Raw genomic sequence first — 16,499 nt, forward strand, 5'->3', positions numbered from 1 at the left:
CCGGTGTGGGACTCAGTCAGCACTTCCGCCATCTCTCGCGCGCGATTTCTCCCTGTTAATAATTGTCTATGTTCGATATGATCAATTATCGTATTATAGCCTCAATGATGATCACATAGCAAAATTATTCATTGATTGCAACAGCTGGGTGTTTTGCTATACTAGTTAGCCGTTTTATGCTATAAAACATATTTTTAAAATTACTTTATATTTTAGATATTACAATCTAATAGCCTCATTTTACCATTATATTAATTCATTCATTTTTCTTCAGCTTAGTACCTTTATTCATCAGGGGTCACAACAACGGAATGATCCGCCAACTTATCCAACATATGTTTTTTATTTTTTTATTGAAGCAGTTAACTGACAAGCATACAGGGTTATATGACACATGTATCATGCAAAACTTAGTCAGTGATGCAGAACATACAGAAAAAAAATTATATATAAAATTAAAAAAAATAAATAAATAAATAAATAAATATATATATATATATATATATATATATATATATATATATATATATATATATATATATATATATATATATATATATATATATATATATATATATATATATATATGGGGGGGGGGGGGAATTCCTCATATTTAAATTGTTAGATTGTACAGATAATTTTTTTCATTATTAGAGATGTTTTTATATCCTTCTCGTTTCTTGTAATTGAGGTTAAAGAATTCTAAAATATTTAAAAAAAACTTTACAGAAAAAAAAATTAAAGGAGGGAGTAATAGACATTACTTTTGCCTTGTGTATGTGAAACTTCCCAAGAAAAATGATCAACTTCAAAGCATTATCGAGTGTATCATAGCCAGTTTTACAATTCAAAAATCAGAATGATGCATTTATCAAAGTTAATTATTTTGTAAAATGAATCAAAAATCAATCCTGAAACCTGTTTCCAAAAATCATCAGAAATAGTACAAAATAGAAAAGTAGATATAGAATAGTTCAAAAAAATATGTTACAAATATTAGCATTAATTGGTTCCTGTTCAGTTTGAATTTAAGTTCCTTTCAAAGTTATATACATTGCAGGTCTGTAGCCAGCCTGGTGAAAGAGGTGGTTCTTTTTTTTTTTCAAAAAGTGGACTTTTTTGCAGTTATTCACCTCATTTTTTATTTAATTTTCTATTTAATTCAATTTAACTGCTGCATTTTAGTGAACACTTTTTGATGTACCAAAATATTTCCTAAAGACTTAGAATAAAGAAATATGAATAAATACTTATTTTTTAAAATACAAATTTATTACATCATATTTTGTCCTTAGGAAAAAAAATAGGAATCTGTTTTCTGTCTGGAAAAACTAGCCTTTTGTCGATTATTAGGCAAATAACAAACTGGCCAGCACATTCAACTTTCCTCAGTCAGAATTTGGCCCTTGAAAACATAATAATGTTGAGCTTGATGATTTTTGTAGTCTTAAATTTATTTTAACATCGCCACATTTGGTGCTTCACACCTTTTTATTGGTCATTTTTTCTTTCAAGAATAAGGTCCAAGATTTAGAATAAAAGTTACTTGTAAAATGTTTTCTCAGTTTAAAAACAATACATGTTGACACAATATACCAGATGACTTCACTTACATCAGATTGTATATTTTCTTGCACAGCTGGATGTTGGACTCATGAAAAATAATTGTACGCATTGGCCAAAACTGATTAGCTGAAGTCACACCAAAGCGACAGCCAACAGTGGATTCTCACAATTTATGATAGCATAGCAGTCAAAATAGGACAAATGAGCTCGTGTATGGGACCAACTCTGGAACTTTGTCAGGGAGGGGTGGGTCTTCCGAACCACCCGAACCCCTCCTGGCTATGGGCCTGCATTTTCAGATTATTGTTGATCCATCAACAGTATTTCTATAATAGGCTATGTTGTACATGCTATACAATATTTACAAAATACACATGTATGATCATTTATTAATGATGTTGTTTAGGCGCAAAAGAAATCTTTCTTTTACAGATCTGTATCTGGAAGTGTATTAATCACAGGGACTAAGAAAAGCCAATATTCAGGGTTTTATTTTACTCTTTTAAAAAGTAAACAGTTGTTTGGCAATAAAAGGCTTCAGCATTTGTGCCATCGTTCATATTCTCTAAAAATTAGCCACAAAATCATGAATTCTTCCAGGGTATGTTCACTTTTAAGCACAACAGAAGGTCACACTTTATTTTAATGATCCGTTTGTTGAATTTAAGTTACATTGCATCTACATGCTAATTCTCATTAGATTATAAGTAGACTGTTAGGATGGGGTTAGGGTTAGTGTAAACTGACATGTACTTGCAAAGTTTCTTATAGTCAGTTAAATGTCTGTTGAATGAGCAGTACCAGGAGATATTAAGCAGACAGTCCACTAATACTCAAATGGACCATCAAAATAAAGTGTAACCCAACCGTATATGCTGCTTTAAGCTGAGCTATCAATGCGGGGTCAGTTATTTACACTTTATGACCTTAAAAACATTTTATTAAACGCTTGACCGTTTAACTTTATCTCGCAGTTGATCAAATAAGGATCACAATGGAGCACAAAAACATTTTATTGACATAATATGGAACATTCGATTGCACTGAAACATACAATAATACACGATTGTGGAAACATGCATCTAGTGTTGATCATTAAATCCATAAGATGGGATATGAGAACAGTCCCTTAATAAATGAACCTTCAAGAACAGAAAAACATGAGGTCACTACCGCACACCAACGTGACTTACACCCAAGCTGTTTGGAGAATGGTTCAAAGAAATATTCTAGACAAATGTTCGTTTTCACCCGAACAATGTACCTACATTCCCTTATAAATGAAGCTGAATTAAACCTGAAGTTTTCAAGTAAATCGTCTAGTGTTCATTGCGTTTCAGTGAACTTTTAATACCAGAGATTGGGCACCCAGGGTGTAAACAAATTTCACAAAGTGCACATTTAGAAAATGTAGCTAAACAGAAACAACATTCATGCATCAAATTAAAATAAAAGCATTCTTCAAAATATCCTGAAGTACAGATTTCACTTCTGGCCTACAGTGGCTTATATGTACAGACAAACACTGTAGAATTACATGTTTGGCAGTGCAAGTCCATAAAGAAATTAACATTCGATTGGTAAACATTATGAATACTGACCACGTTTACAACATCAAGTATATAAGGCTTTCATAAAAATCACAAATCAGTTTATTAAAAATATATAAAAAAGAAAACAGGCAAATTGCAAAAAAAAAAAAGCATATTTGGAAGATCTAATATTGTAGAATTTAACACAATGTCCACAATTCAGTCAGGTCATCGATGTTTCCTTTACAGGATCAATAGTTCCAGATCAGAGATATGATGCTGCATGCTGGTGGATGATCCACTACATCAGGAGGTACAGACTTCAGAGGGACAGCTGCGCTTTACAATGTGAGGAACTTAAAACAGCCTCCTGAACACATAATAGAGGTCAGTGGTCTGATTTTGACAGCCTTCTTTCCCATATCTTCACTTTGTCTCTGTTAGTTCAAGGTCTACTATTCATGCAGTCACAGCAAACCCTTCTACGGGCTGTTGATGATGTCTTTGTAGATGGCATTTGTGGTAGTTTGGCCAAAGATGAAAGCGCCAATCGTAACCATGATGACCCCGTAGGCCACTATTGCATTCCAGCTATAAAGAAATAATTAGGTTATTGGTTTTATCATGCAATACTCAACTATTTGGACATGTTTAATGTTATTTATAGTATTAGTTCCCTCATAAAAAAATGCATTACACATTATCGATACACAATAAAAGTTAATAAAACTAGACTGATTTCTCTTTTTCCACTATTTCACCAAATCTTACATAAACTAATTTAAAAAGACAAGGAATCTATGAGAGTTGAGTGGTTTAATCCAAGTTTTCATTAGACACAATCGGTTTATATTGTATGATGAACAAATTTAATATAGGCTCACATATAAGCATTGATCAAAGTACAGTACTGTGTACAAGTCATAGACATCCACCAACTTTGGTGATCTAACGTTAGGAATGTTTTGTAACACTGTTTATATTTATCCCAATTGTTCATATATACAGTTGAAGTCAGAATGTTTAGCCACAGTTTATTTTTTCCCCCAATTTCTGTTTAACGGAGAGCAGATTGTTTCAACACATTTCTAAACATAATAGTTTTAATAACTCGTCTCTAATAACTGATTTATTTCATCTTTGCCATGATGACAGTAAATAATATTTGACTAGATATTTTTCAAGACACTTTTGTACAGCTTAAAGTGACATTTAAAGGCCTTATTAGGTTAACTAGGCAGGTTAGGGTAATTAGCTTAAAGAGGTTAATAATTTTGACCTTAAAATGGTTCATAAAAAATTTAAAACTGCTTCTATTCTAGCCGAAAGAAAACAAATAAGTACTTGAAAAATTCCTTGCTTTGTTAAACATAATTTGGGAAATATTTAAAAAAGAAAAAAACTCAAAGGGGGGCTAATAATTCTGACTTCAAGAGTGTGTGTGTGTGTATATATATATATATATATATTGGTTCTAATCGCAATTTCATCCGTTTAGGTCAGACTGTCCTGAGGTTTTCTGAAATAAGGCTGTTTATTCTTTCTTTTCTATATCTAAGTGATCTCACACTGAGTCTATAATTTTGAGGTCTAGACTCACATGAGAAAACTAGGTTGCTGTCGGAAGTGGTGACATGGGACACCATACTGTCAGTGAGCACCGTCTTTCGGATGAGACGTTAAACCAAAGTCCTGACTCTCTGTGGTCATTAAAAATATAAAAGGGTAGGGGTGTAACCCCGGTGTCCTGGCCAAATTCCCTTCATCGGCCCTTACCCATCCACCGAATTGGCTCTATTACGGTTTCTCCATCCCCCCCATATCTGGTGAGCGCACTGGCGCTGTTGTCCTGTGGCTGCTGTTGCATCATCCAAATGGATGCTGCCCACTGGTGGTGCAGTGGAATGAGAGACCCCCTTATGATTGTAAAGCGCTTTGGGTGTATGGCCAAATTATTTTTATATAAAAAAAATACACATTACATAGGACCATTACTACTAGTGAGTGCCTTGGATTTTGATAATGTACATTTCAGCATTCACAACACAATCAAATATTTCCAGCAGCACAGGCAGAAATGCAGTGCCAAACCAGGATAAAACCTTCAGCATATTACACTGAAGCCTGCAAGCACTAATTGGTCAATCTGTCCCCAAATATTCCTTTCATATTTGTTGTAAACAACTTGACCAATACAACCTAACCTGTTTGTATACAAATAAAAATATGAGAAATAATTCTATAGTAAATAAATATAACGTTCAAGTCATTATACCATTGACAAAACAACAAATGTGATGGTGGCCAAGAGTTTTTCATAGCACTATACATAGAGCACAGCAAATAAAGTGAAATGATTAACTAGCAGGGAAGTATTGTAGAACCTCAATTTCCTATGTTCTCTTTGTGTGTGCGCGTGTGCATGTGAGTGAATCAGTTTAAGTAATCATGTCTCTTCAGATGACTTGAGTTAAACCACTAGATTCATACATATTCACTTCAGAATATCTGAATTAGGGCTGCACAATATATCATTTCAGCATCAATATTATAATATGTGTATCTGGAATTGTCACATCACAGGACAGGCAATGTTAAATTAGGATTCATCTCAATCAGCACAACAACTGAGAATACATCAAATTTATGATGTCATTGCAAAGTATAACCATAACAGACTGCAACTATCATTCACATGTGTTTTAAAGGCATTTCAAGAGAGTTTAAAGCAGGGGTGTCCAAATTCAGTCCTGAATCGCCTTCATAGTTTTGTTCCAACCCCAAATCAGACACACCTGGGCTAGCTATTCAAGCTCTTACTACGTTTCTAGAAACATCCTGACCGGTGTATTGAGGCAAGTTGGAGCCAAAATCGTCAGGACCCTTCAGGACTGAGTTTGGACACCCCTGGTTTAAAGCATACGGGCACAAAAATGAACAACATTCATTCATTCATTCATTCATTTTCTTTTCGGCGTAGTCCCTTTATTAATCTAGGGTCGCAACAGCAGAATGAACCACCAACTTATCCAGCACGTTTCACGCAGTGGATGCCCTTCCAGCCGCAACCCATCTCTGGGAAACATCCATACACACTCATTCACACACATACACTACGGACAATTTAGCTACCCAATTCACCTGTACCACATGTCTTTGGACTGTGGGGGAAACCAGAGCACCCGGAGGAAACCCACGTGAACGCAGGGAGAACATGCAAACACAGAAACGCCAACTGACCCAGCCGAGGCTAAAACCAACAACCTTCTTGCTGTGAGGCGACACCACTACCTACTGCGCCGCCAGTGAAGACTGTACAGTGTTATTTTAGACTCAGTATTTAATTTCTGTACTTGAATACTATTCGACTGTTTACTTGACTTTTTTCTTTCCTCGATTGTAATTCTTCTTGCTTGCAATTTGTTTATTATTTTTTATACATGATTTACACCCTTACAAAATCACCCTAATCTACATTTATTAAGAATTTCTTTCCGAATAGAGCTATTCAAGTCATCTGGTGAAATTGTATTCATAACGCAATATATAAATCGCAGGAATACAAAATATCGCAATGTCCGATTTTTCCAATATCAAGCAGCCCGCTCTCAGACTTTCAATGGAGTGGCAGAAATTAAAAAAAGGTATTTGTTTTTAAGAGGATGAACAAAATTAAAGAAAATGGATACTTTAAGAAGTAATAGATAGATTTACCTGGTTGATCGGACATCATGTTCTGAAAGCTTTGCCTGAATCAAGCACAATCCTACAGACAAACACCAACAAATGAACATGGTCACGGTTTGGTTACTGTACAGACAAAAGGACATTTAAAATGAAATACCTGGAAAAACAAAAATGAAGCACGCAGCCAAACCACCGATGAGTGAAATGACTCTTCCGATATCAGGAATGAAGAGAGCCAGAATGAGCGTTAGACAAAACCAGACAAGAGTCTGCAGTATCCTGCGTCTCCTTTCCTTTGCCACATCCGTCTCCACCTCCTCTCCTTTAAATCGCAACCACAAGCCTTCCAGCACTGCCCTGAAGCACAAACAAACACGCATATTCTTTCAGACCTGACTGTATGTTTAATTCACATACTATAGACAACAATAAGTCTGTTACCTTCCACAGAAGTGGAGAATTGGATACGAGGTAACAACACAAATGATGATGAAGGCTCGAGCAATGGCCACTGCAACATCATCAGATGGATATGACATCAACACATCCTGGCTTACACTTGAGCCGAATGATAGGAAGCCACAGACACCTGCAAGCCAACATTTTAAGTAACTTATAGCATGATATGCCTGTTTATTCATTTGTATGTTTTAGCTAATTCAAGCACACAAACCTGTGCCTGTATACACAAAGAGACAGATGATCATGCTGATTGTGACAACTCCCCACCACGGCCGGATTTCTGGCTTCTTCATGCTGTTGAAAACAGGAACGCTGCTGACGTGACACTGGGATGAAGAGAACGAGGAGTATGAGGAGCTGCTAGATTTCAAGAAATAGTGAATTGAGTCTAAAGCTTACATGTTCAATCCTTTGATTCAGACGGGGGCCTAAAATTGATTCGATATTAAATACAAGGTCGTTCTTTGAATTTTCATTGATAGGACCCTTAAGAAAGCTTTCTAAATAAAAAAATATTTCTTAAAAAGCTTTATTAAGAAATAAAAATTGTGAGTTGATTTTTGACATGTACAGTCAAAAAACTATTAGTCCTCTGTGAGGTTTTAATTCTTCAAATATCTCCCAAGTGCTGTTTAAATGAGAGAACAACACATTTTTCAACAGAATAGTTTGAACAACGAATGTCTTTTGTCTTTGCTATGATATGTAACATTTTTCTAGTTATTTTGCAAGATGCTAGTACTCAGCTTGAAGTGCCATTTAAAAGCCTAACTAGGTTAATTAGGTTAACTAGGCAAGTTATTTGTTGACAGTGGTTTATTCTGTAGTCAATCAATAAAAATCTTATGGGGGCTAATAATATGAGCTTTCAAATTGTTTAAACAAAATTAAAAACATTATATTAGACCAGGGGTCACCAAACTTGTTCCTGGAAGGCCGGTGTGCTGCAGATTTTAGCTCCAACCCTAATCAAACACACCTGAACAAGCTAATCAAGGTCATACTAGGTATACTTGAAACACCCAGCCAGGTGTGTTGAGGCAAGTTGGAGCTAAACCCTGCAGGGACACCGGCCCTTCAGGACCGAGATTGGTGACCCCTGTATTAGACCGTCTCCAAAAGAAACAAATATAGAAAAATACTGTGAAACTGGCTCAGTTAAACAGCACTTGGAAAATATTTAAAAAGCTATTACAATTTCACAGGAGGGCTAATAAATTAGCTTTTAACTGTATAGCATTCATTATACTACACTATTATAACTGTAAAACGCTTCCGTAAGATTGACAAACATGGTCAAATAATAGCTTTTAATAAAAACAAACTTCATAAATGATTTGTTTCATGTTTAGTCAAATTCAGATGTCAGAAAGTGTCGGATTTCTGCAAAAGAAGATCGACGTGTTCTACAATTACTGCTGCTGATATTGCCTTTTAGCCCAGTCTACCAGTCACATAAAACATACGAGTTGGGTTAATGACGGCACATCAATATGTTAAATAGTGCTGCATGCATTTGTACACACAAACACTGATTTATAATGGCTCCTTTTAAACACTGAGTTGATGAATACTATTTTTAACAGTTCCAGATCGCTTCAGATACATTCATTAATAAACAAACAAAGTTAATCTCCCAATCTTGGATGTGGCATGCCTTTCAAAAACATGATAGAAAACAGCCTACATTAAAATGATTCAAATTAATCTAGTGTATACAGGCACATGCAGAGATTTCCTCAGACATGTATAAAAGAGCTATATGATTAATATAGGCTTCTTGGAATTGGTCGGGACCCCCTAATTCCCCGTGGCCCTAATCAGCTGCTTCCCTTGCTTATTTGTTAAGTCCACCTCTGCTAACATTAGTAACTTAAACATTTATTTACAATCATGCACATTTTGAATAGTCAAGACGAGTTTACACACCTGGAAACCAAAGCAGATTGTGGGCATAGCATTGAACACATCCGTCCAGGATGCAGGTCTGAAAAACAATCAACCAACCATTGTTATAATAGGGCATTACAATCCATTTCATATTATTTAACTCAAGCAGCTATTCTTCTGACCTGACTGGGATGATTCCTGGAGAAACGTCTTTGCTGGGCCAGATATATTTGACTATGACTATGATTGTCACATACCAGGTGCCGATAACACTCAGGGTGCTACAGAAAAACCAGTATAATCATGCATGTATCATTTCACCATTAACTATTACACTGCTTCAGCACCCAAAGAATAAAACTGAAGATAACGTTACCTGGCATACTTCTGGAAGCCAATCTCTTTAGGTATAGACAAAGGCAGAATGATCAGCACTGAGGTCAAAGTGATGGTGAACTTACGATCAGTGTACCAGTGCAAACTAATCTCCCTCTCTGACTCATTGTTTATTGCGCCGATCACTGTTGTAGGAAAGACAGAAGTCAGCTTATTCTACTCGCATTACTTTGATAAGCCTGTGTTAATGTGAACACACTTACGCTTGTCCAGCTGATCGCCAATAATGATGAGGAAGGCTATGCAGGTGCCAAAGGTGTAAACAGCAATGGCCAGCTCACATATGACACCAAGAGCCTTCCCGCACACGGCACGAACCACCTCCTGATAGGTCGTTTCATTGCTCACCTACAAAAAAGTGGTGGTTTAGGGAAATGGAGATTAAGCCTCTCTAATTCTTTTAATTCCTGATGGTCCAAATCAATATTTAAGATCTCATTTTAGGGTTGTTGATACAGAAAAACCAGTAACTAATTTCTAATGGCAAATAACCTCAACATTTATTTTAAATAATGACTTGGCAAAATGTTTTGTTTACAACAGTAATATTAATACAACCATTTTCTATTCAGTAATCAAGTCAATATGCCAAGCATGAAACTACTTGTTCTTTGTTATAAATGTTGAATATTTCATTAATATCGTATAAATGTAATCTTTTCAGGACTCTCCGATCAACAGAAAATTCTGATGAAATTGTGACTGTCCTTAATATTGAAGAATCTTGAGATTCCTTGTAGCAAAATTATGTGTGTGTTGTTTCAAGAAAACAATCATTCATTTGTGTTTATTTTCATTAGTTTATATTCATTTATTCCTCATTAAATTATTTTACTTCATCATATGAGCCTTAGGCATTTATATAATTATCATTATATAATTTTATTGATTATTACTTAATGATTTGATTATTATTTGTCATTTTATTGTTTTTATATTCTGTTATTACTATATTGCTTTATAATGATTTCCTTTTTTCATATTGCTATAACCTTATGACTTTGTGAATTTAAGCGACGCTTGTTTTCATGAGTAAGAGAGAAGAGAATGTCTCCATTTCGAGGTCTGTATTGTTACTGGACAATGTTGTGAAGCAGTCATTTCTATTGCTGTTGCCTGTGGAATAATAACACATGTTGGATTTATCCTAGTCTGGGCACTGAATCATACGCAACTAAGATTATTTGATTAACTCTGCTCTTTCATTATTATGATTACTTTCTCAAATCAACTCCTATATTGATAGGAGATTGTTAATTCAGTTGAACACTGGTTAACAGGTTTAGATATTGACCAAAATACCCAGAGAAACAGACATTTTCTGACAGGATCTGGCATCTGGGGCTTGATCTTATTTGTCTTTGCATGGAGAGTGTGATCTAACAACATCAATACATTTATTTATTTATTTTTCAGTACTGGTCAACATAAGTTTTTTTTTTTTCATAAATAAACTTGACAATAATAATTTTTGCAGTACTATTTTTAATATATGTATAGTTAGTATACTTGGATTACTGCTCTGGTATGTTAGTTATGTATAGGTTTGAAATAGCTCTTACATCCAGTGTTGTGTTCATTTTTAACATTCAATATAAAAAACAAGCCTAAAGCACTCAATTAAATTGATCAGGTGTGCTTAATTAGGGTTGGAACTAAATTGTGCAGAGTTTTGGCCCTCCAGTAACTGAGTTTGACACCTGTGCTTTAACCTTATTGTTTTGTTCTGCATTATTTCTATCATGGAGTTAGTTTTATTTAAAGATCTTTATTTTCATTATTATCCCTAGACATTGGTTTGTTGCTTTGAATGATTGCTGTTCTATTAATTTTGTTTATAGTAAATAGTTTGCATTAACACTATTTTGTTGGTTGAACTCTCTTTTATGTTACAGTATATAAAACTACTTTTGTTAATTCAATTTTATGTGTACTCCAAAACAGCTCTTTCTGATTGAACAGTACATGTGCTTTCAGTGTGTCTGACATGAATATTTACTTACTTGAGAGCAATAAGCCAAAATCACCAGCCCAGTGATGATAAAGGCCATCATGCACTGCAAAATATTAAGATAAAAGAACACAAGCTTTAATATCACAATATTTATATTTTTAAACAGACACCTCTTCTTCAATGCGAACACTGTATCACTCCATATACAATAAACTATACTGCAAAGATATCATACTTTTTAGGCCTGTTTCTTGTCCAAGAAGCATTTTCTTGACAAGCAAAAATAATGCCTTGTTTTAAGAAATAATATGCCAAAATTAAATGAATTTTTACTTAAAACAAACAAAATCTGTCAATGCGGTATGGTTGTCACGATACTAGAATAAAATACCAGAATTTTAAAAACCTCCATTTCCCGCTAACATTTGAAATGACTGTGATTGGCCGTGAAGGTCATCAGTTCACTGAACTCACCACTGTTTACTGAGTGTAATCACAGATACAGGGACAATGGAGCGTTTTAAAGGCGCGATTCATCAGGGGATTGCTCGTATGTCAGCTTATAGACAAACCAGCTGATTGACGTGACTTTGAAATGCTCCAGTGTCCCTGTGGTTACACTCAGTAAACAGCGGCGAGTTGGTGAACTGATGACCTTCACGGCCAATCACGGTCAATACTGTTGAGCACTCAACAGCGCTCAAATGTTAGCGAGAAATGGAGGTTTTTAAAATTCCAGTATCGATTGGTATCGAATTCCAGTATCGTGACAACCCTACAATGGGGTAAATTAAATAATCTTGTTTTTCCTTTGACATGATTATGTTGCTTACCCCATTGGCAGATTAATAGATTGATTATTTCTTAAAAAAGACATTATGCTTAGATTGTCTAGAAAGTGCTTTGTGATTTAATAATTTGTCGAAATGTGGACTAGAAACAAAGTTCTTCTCACCATCTGAAGCGTCACTCCGGCTGTGATGCCTCCAGCCATGTTAAAAGCAGCAGGGAAATTGAGAAGTCCAGCGCCCAGAGCAGCATTCACCACAATAAAAACAGCCCCGAGTGATGAAGTTCCTCCCCTACTGTCGTCTGATTGGCTGGGAGGCTGGATGGAGTCTACACTGGGGCTCTGAAGAAGCCAAGCTCTTTCCCCAGCATCTTCACTGTAACCCCAGTCTCCTGCTTCACTGTTGATCGCCCTGTCCGGCCTCGACATGATGCTCGCTTTCTCATACACTCGCAGACAAACTCACAAGGACATCATAGGGTTATAGCTAAGGTAAACACTTGCACTGTCAGTCAGAGTCACCACCATTGAGGGGGTAGATGTGTAAATGGACACCTGGATTAACAAATCTCCTCAGCAGCTAGAGATGTGATTACGTCACCTGTAAACAAATACAAGAAGAAAAAAAATCATTAAATTACTAAAATCATTTATCAGCATTGTAAAATAACTGTTTTTAAAACTCCTTCGATATGATCAAACTGTAAAATGTAGACTTTTTTACAATTTAAATTATCTGTTTTGGTGGCTCAGTGGTTAGCACTGTCGCCTCACAGCAGTAAGGTTGCAGGTTCAAGTCCCGGCGGGGCCAGTTGGTGTTTCTGTGTGGAGTTTCCTCTGGGTGCTCCGGTTTCCGCCACAGTCCAAACACATGCGCTATAGGTGAATTGAAGAAACTAAATTGCCCGTAGTGTATGTGTGTAAATGAGTGTGTATGGGTGTTTCCCAGTACTGGGTTGCAGCTGGAAGGGCATCCGCTGCGTAAAACATATGCTGGAATAGTTGGTGGTTAATTCCACTGTGGAAAACCCTGATGAATAAAGGGACTAAGCCGAAGGAAAATGAATGAACGATCTGTTTTCTGTTTCACTTTGTTTTAAATGCAATGTAATATCTGTGATTACATGATCCTTTGGAATAGTTTTATTAATAATCTGTCACTCTCTATTGTTCACATAAAATTAGTTTAATGAAAGTAATTTTATACGTGTGAAATAACATTACAAATTGCAAAGTTGTCATTTAGCGCAATGTTTCTGCCTTTGATTTGACCAAAAACAGATTTCAAAACATAAATGAAGGCGGTAAACATATCTGTTCTATATCTGTTTCTTGCAAGATTAAAATAAGAGACAGCAGTGTTACTTTAAATGTACTTAAGGATTTTTAAAGTGTTTTTAGGCACTGTTTTCAACTAGTATGAAGTAGGTATGGGACAATAATCGTTTTCAAGGTATAGTATTTATTTGTATTGTTATTATTTACATGTTTTGTTTTTTTTAGGACTGCAGTATCTCCAGCAGAGAAGATATCCAAAGATGCTGTTTTAAATAGTAAAGAAATCAGTGTTTTTGAACTAATAAAGACTGCAGAAGTCAATTTTTTATTCAAATTATTTTACCTGACATGTTTACTGTTCCAAAATACTATAAATGTTTTTCAAACAACTTTTTTTCTCTTTGAACACAAAGAGAAAAAAGTTGTTGTTTTTTACCCAGACATTTAAAAAGAATAATTTACACATTGACTGATTAAGTTATAGATAATTAAAGTATAGACAATTGCTTTCTTTTAATTCTGATCAGGTCCTATTAGTGCTACTCACTTCATTCTGTTTTACAGTTTTAACATGTACATATGCTTTTGTTTTTATTTTAGAAAAATATTTTAGAACATTGAAAGTCATTTAAATGAGGTGTTCAGATGCTTAAACTTAAAAAGATCCTGTTTTTTACGGACTGATTCAGCAATGTTTCAGCAGCACTTGATGTCACACTACATTGTGAGACTTTTGTTTATCGGCCATAGACAGCAATTGTGAGACATGTTCGAAAGATGGAAGGTCTCGAGGGACTGTAACAACTTGAGTTATTAATAACGGAGTAATTAATAAGTTCATTAGAAGACATTCAGTGTATTGAGGGATCAAGTTTTTGTCTTTTTAAAAGAATGAATGATAAAATAACATGCATCATAACACAAAATAACCACGGTGTCATCCAATACACCAAATTACAGTGTCATAGCATATCAAAAGCCTTTTGGACAAAAATCACCAGGATACATAACAGCTTTCACATGTTGACTAAAGCAGGTGATCAGCAACATTGATTGGCAGTGTGGTTTGGACTTTAGGACAAGTCTGAGAGTCACGGGACATCATTGTATTTCTCAGCTGATCATCAGTAAGCAGAAATCTCAAGCATGCGATGAGGAAACGAAACATGCAGTCAGCAAGAAAAAGATTGCAGCACTGTCTGAATCTGACCAAAAGATAATTAGCAGCCTATCCATTAGCAGTTACTTCAAGAAATATCAAAGTAAAGAGAATAGCAGTTATGCTGTCTGGCATAAAAGAAAAGACTACACTTTAACAGATGACAATGCTCACGCTGAGTTAACTCAAGATTTACTGTAATCAAGACATCAGGCCAACCCAATTAGGTTATTAGTCACGACTTATTTCACTCATTAGTAACTTACATCAAGCTCTACGTTCAGTACTTTAAGCAAATATAAAACAAATCAGAAAGAAATATAAGATAAAAGCACTCACGTAACTCGCATAACAACAGCGGTTTTGTTTAGCTAACAAACTCTCCAGGTACAAGCGAGGTGTGGTAAAGCAGCAGATGGTGTAAACCACCTCATGTGTTCATGCTTGGCTGGTTCCGTACCGTGATGAAGAGCATAGGAGAGATGGAGTTTTTAGCGAAGAACGGAGATGTAGATGTGATAACGATGCTGTTTCCTCTTGTTCGGCTTTTCTATATTAGCTGCTGACACTGCAAAGGTACCTAGACGTCACGTGACACTGTCACATGACAGATCTAGAGCTTATGGGTAATGTAGTATATTCTAAACTGTTTTCAGTTTACCTTAAGATTATATATTAAACTGCATTCCTTCTAAAACTTTTTGACAATCGAGATTTTGGTGTGTTAGATGGAAATATGGATGTTAAAAACATATTGTATAAAATAAATAAACATTAATCATTGTCTTCTTCCTTTGTCTTTGTAGATTATGAAAGTTTAGGTAGGATCAAACCTGCAAAACCCAAATCTGTCCATTTATTTTTTTAAACTGCATTTATAGCTGACTGTTTTGGATTTACGTTTGTATATGTTTATGTATAATAAACATTTACAATAAATATAACCTATAAATCTGTAGCCGGTCAGACCGTAGGCACTGGGGGGTGAGATTAGTGCATTAGTTTTGTGTGAAACGTTTAATCTGGTTTGTTTTTCTCATACCAGTTATCTTTGCAACAAATTGTCACACCTTCATATTTCAATGTGCATGTATTTACCTATTTTGGTTATTGAGTGCAAACTGAAAGAAAGAAAGAAATTTCAGATTTCAAAACTGTTTATGAAGATGTTATAATAAAGATATACACATTGTATATTCAGTACAGCTGAGGATAAGAGTTGAGTTTTGTGAAATGTGTTTCTGTGAAATCATTTCTTTATAAGTGCATCTTAAATGTAAATAGTTTTTTCCAGATATAATTTTTTAAAGCTACAATTTCTTAGAAACAATATTTGAACAGAAAGCCTGCATTTAAATAAAATTATCTAGTTTCTGGATATCATGTTTCCCTCTGAGCAAGCGTGAAGCTTTAACATTCATCACACTGCAAAATGTACACAATGTGTTTTGCATTCTTTTAATGCATAATTTTAATGATCGTGTATTGGTTTGGAAAGGGGTTCTACTATATTTAAGTATTAGTTGTTCTGTTTCTAAAAATGCAAATAATACAAATACATCATAATTTAATTTCTTTCTAACTGATATGAAGTTTCTTAAAAAATATCCAAGATAACATTGACATTTTATACTTTGACACTGGTGTGATTGGAATTATATGGGGCAGTACATAATATTTAAACTAGATATTTTTCAAGGTACTAGTATTCTGATTAAAGTGACATTTAAAGGCTTAACTAGGTTAATTAGGCAAGTTATTGTATAACAGTGGTGTGGTCTGTAG

General features: G+C 34.9%; 1 protein-coding gene across 2 annotated transcripts; it reads right to left on the bottom strand.

The window, feature by feature from the left end:
- Positions 1–2,563: 2,563 nt before the first annotated feature.
- On the bottom strand, positions 2,564–15,298 carry slc38a7 (solute carrier family 38 member 7). Of its 2 annotated transcripts, none has more exons than XM_056462109.1 (12): positions 15,175–15,298; positions 12,443–12,878; positions 11,537–11,590; positions 9,737–9,881; positions 9,514–9,658; positions 9,320–9,418; positions 9,177–9,234; positions 7,459–7,573; positions 7,227–7,374; positions 6,943–7,142; positions 6,813–6,864; positions 2,564–3,689 (listed from the first exon to the last, which is right to left on the bottom strand). In XM_056462109.1, the coding sequence occupies exons 2-12, from the start codon at positions 12,704–12,706 to the stop codon at positions 3,581–3,583; spliced, it is 1,389 nt and encodes a 462-aa protein (XP_056318084.1). In that variant the 5' UTR covers positions 12,707–12,878; positions 15,175–15,298; the 3' UTR covers positions 2,564–3,580. The 2 variants fall into 2 exon arrangements, with proteins under 2 accessions (XP_056318084.1, XP_056318083.1); XM_056462108.1 differs by having other exon boundaries at positions 15,054–15,298.
- Positions 15,299–16,499: the final 1,201 nt, after the last annotated feature.

The sequence above is a fragment of the Danio aesculapii genome, chromosome 7 (genome assembly GCF_903798145.1).
Source record: "Danio aesculapii chromosome 7, fDanAes4.1, whole genome shotgun sequence".
Classification (NCBI taxonomy): domain Eukaryota; kingdom Metazoa; phylum Chordata; class Actinopteri; order Cypriniformes; family Danionidae; genus Danio; species Danio aesculapii.

What these genes read in the sequence shown, in the direction of transcription:
- slc38a7 (XM_056462109.1), bottom strand. Translation starts at nt 12,706, where the DNA reads ATGTCGAGGCCGGACAGGGCGATCAACAGTGAAGCAGGAGACTGGGGT. An exon ending in CCAGGAATCATCCCAGTCAG is followed by an intron (nt 9,235 to 9,319) that starts GTCAGAAGAATA and finishes ATTGTTTTTCAG; the next exon opens with ACCTGCATCCTGGACGGATG. An exon ending in CTTTGTGTATACAGGCACAG is followed by an intron (nt 7,375 to 7,458) that starts GTTTGTGTGCTT and finishes GTTGGCTTGCAG; the next exon opens with GTGTCTGTGGCTTCCTATCA.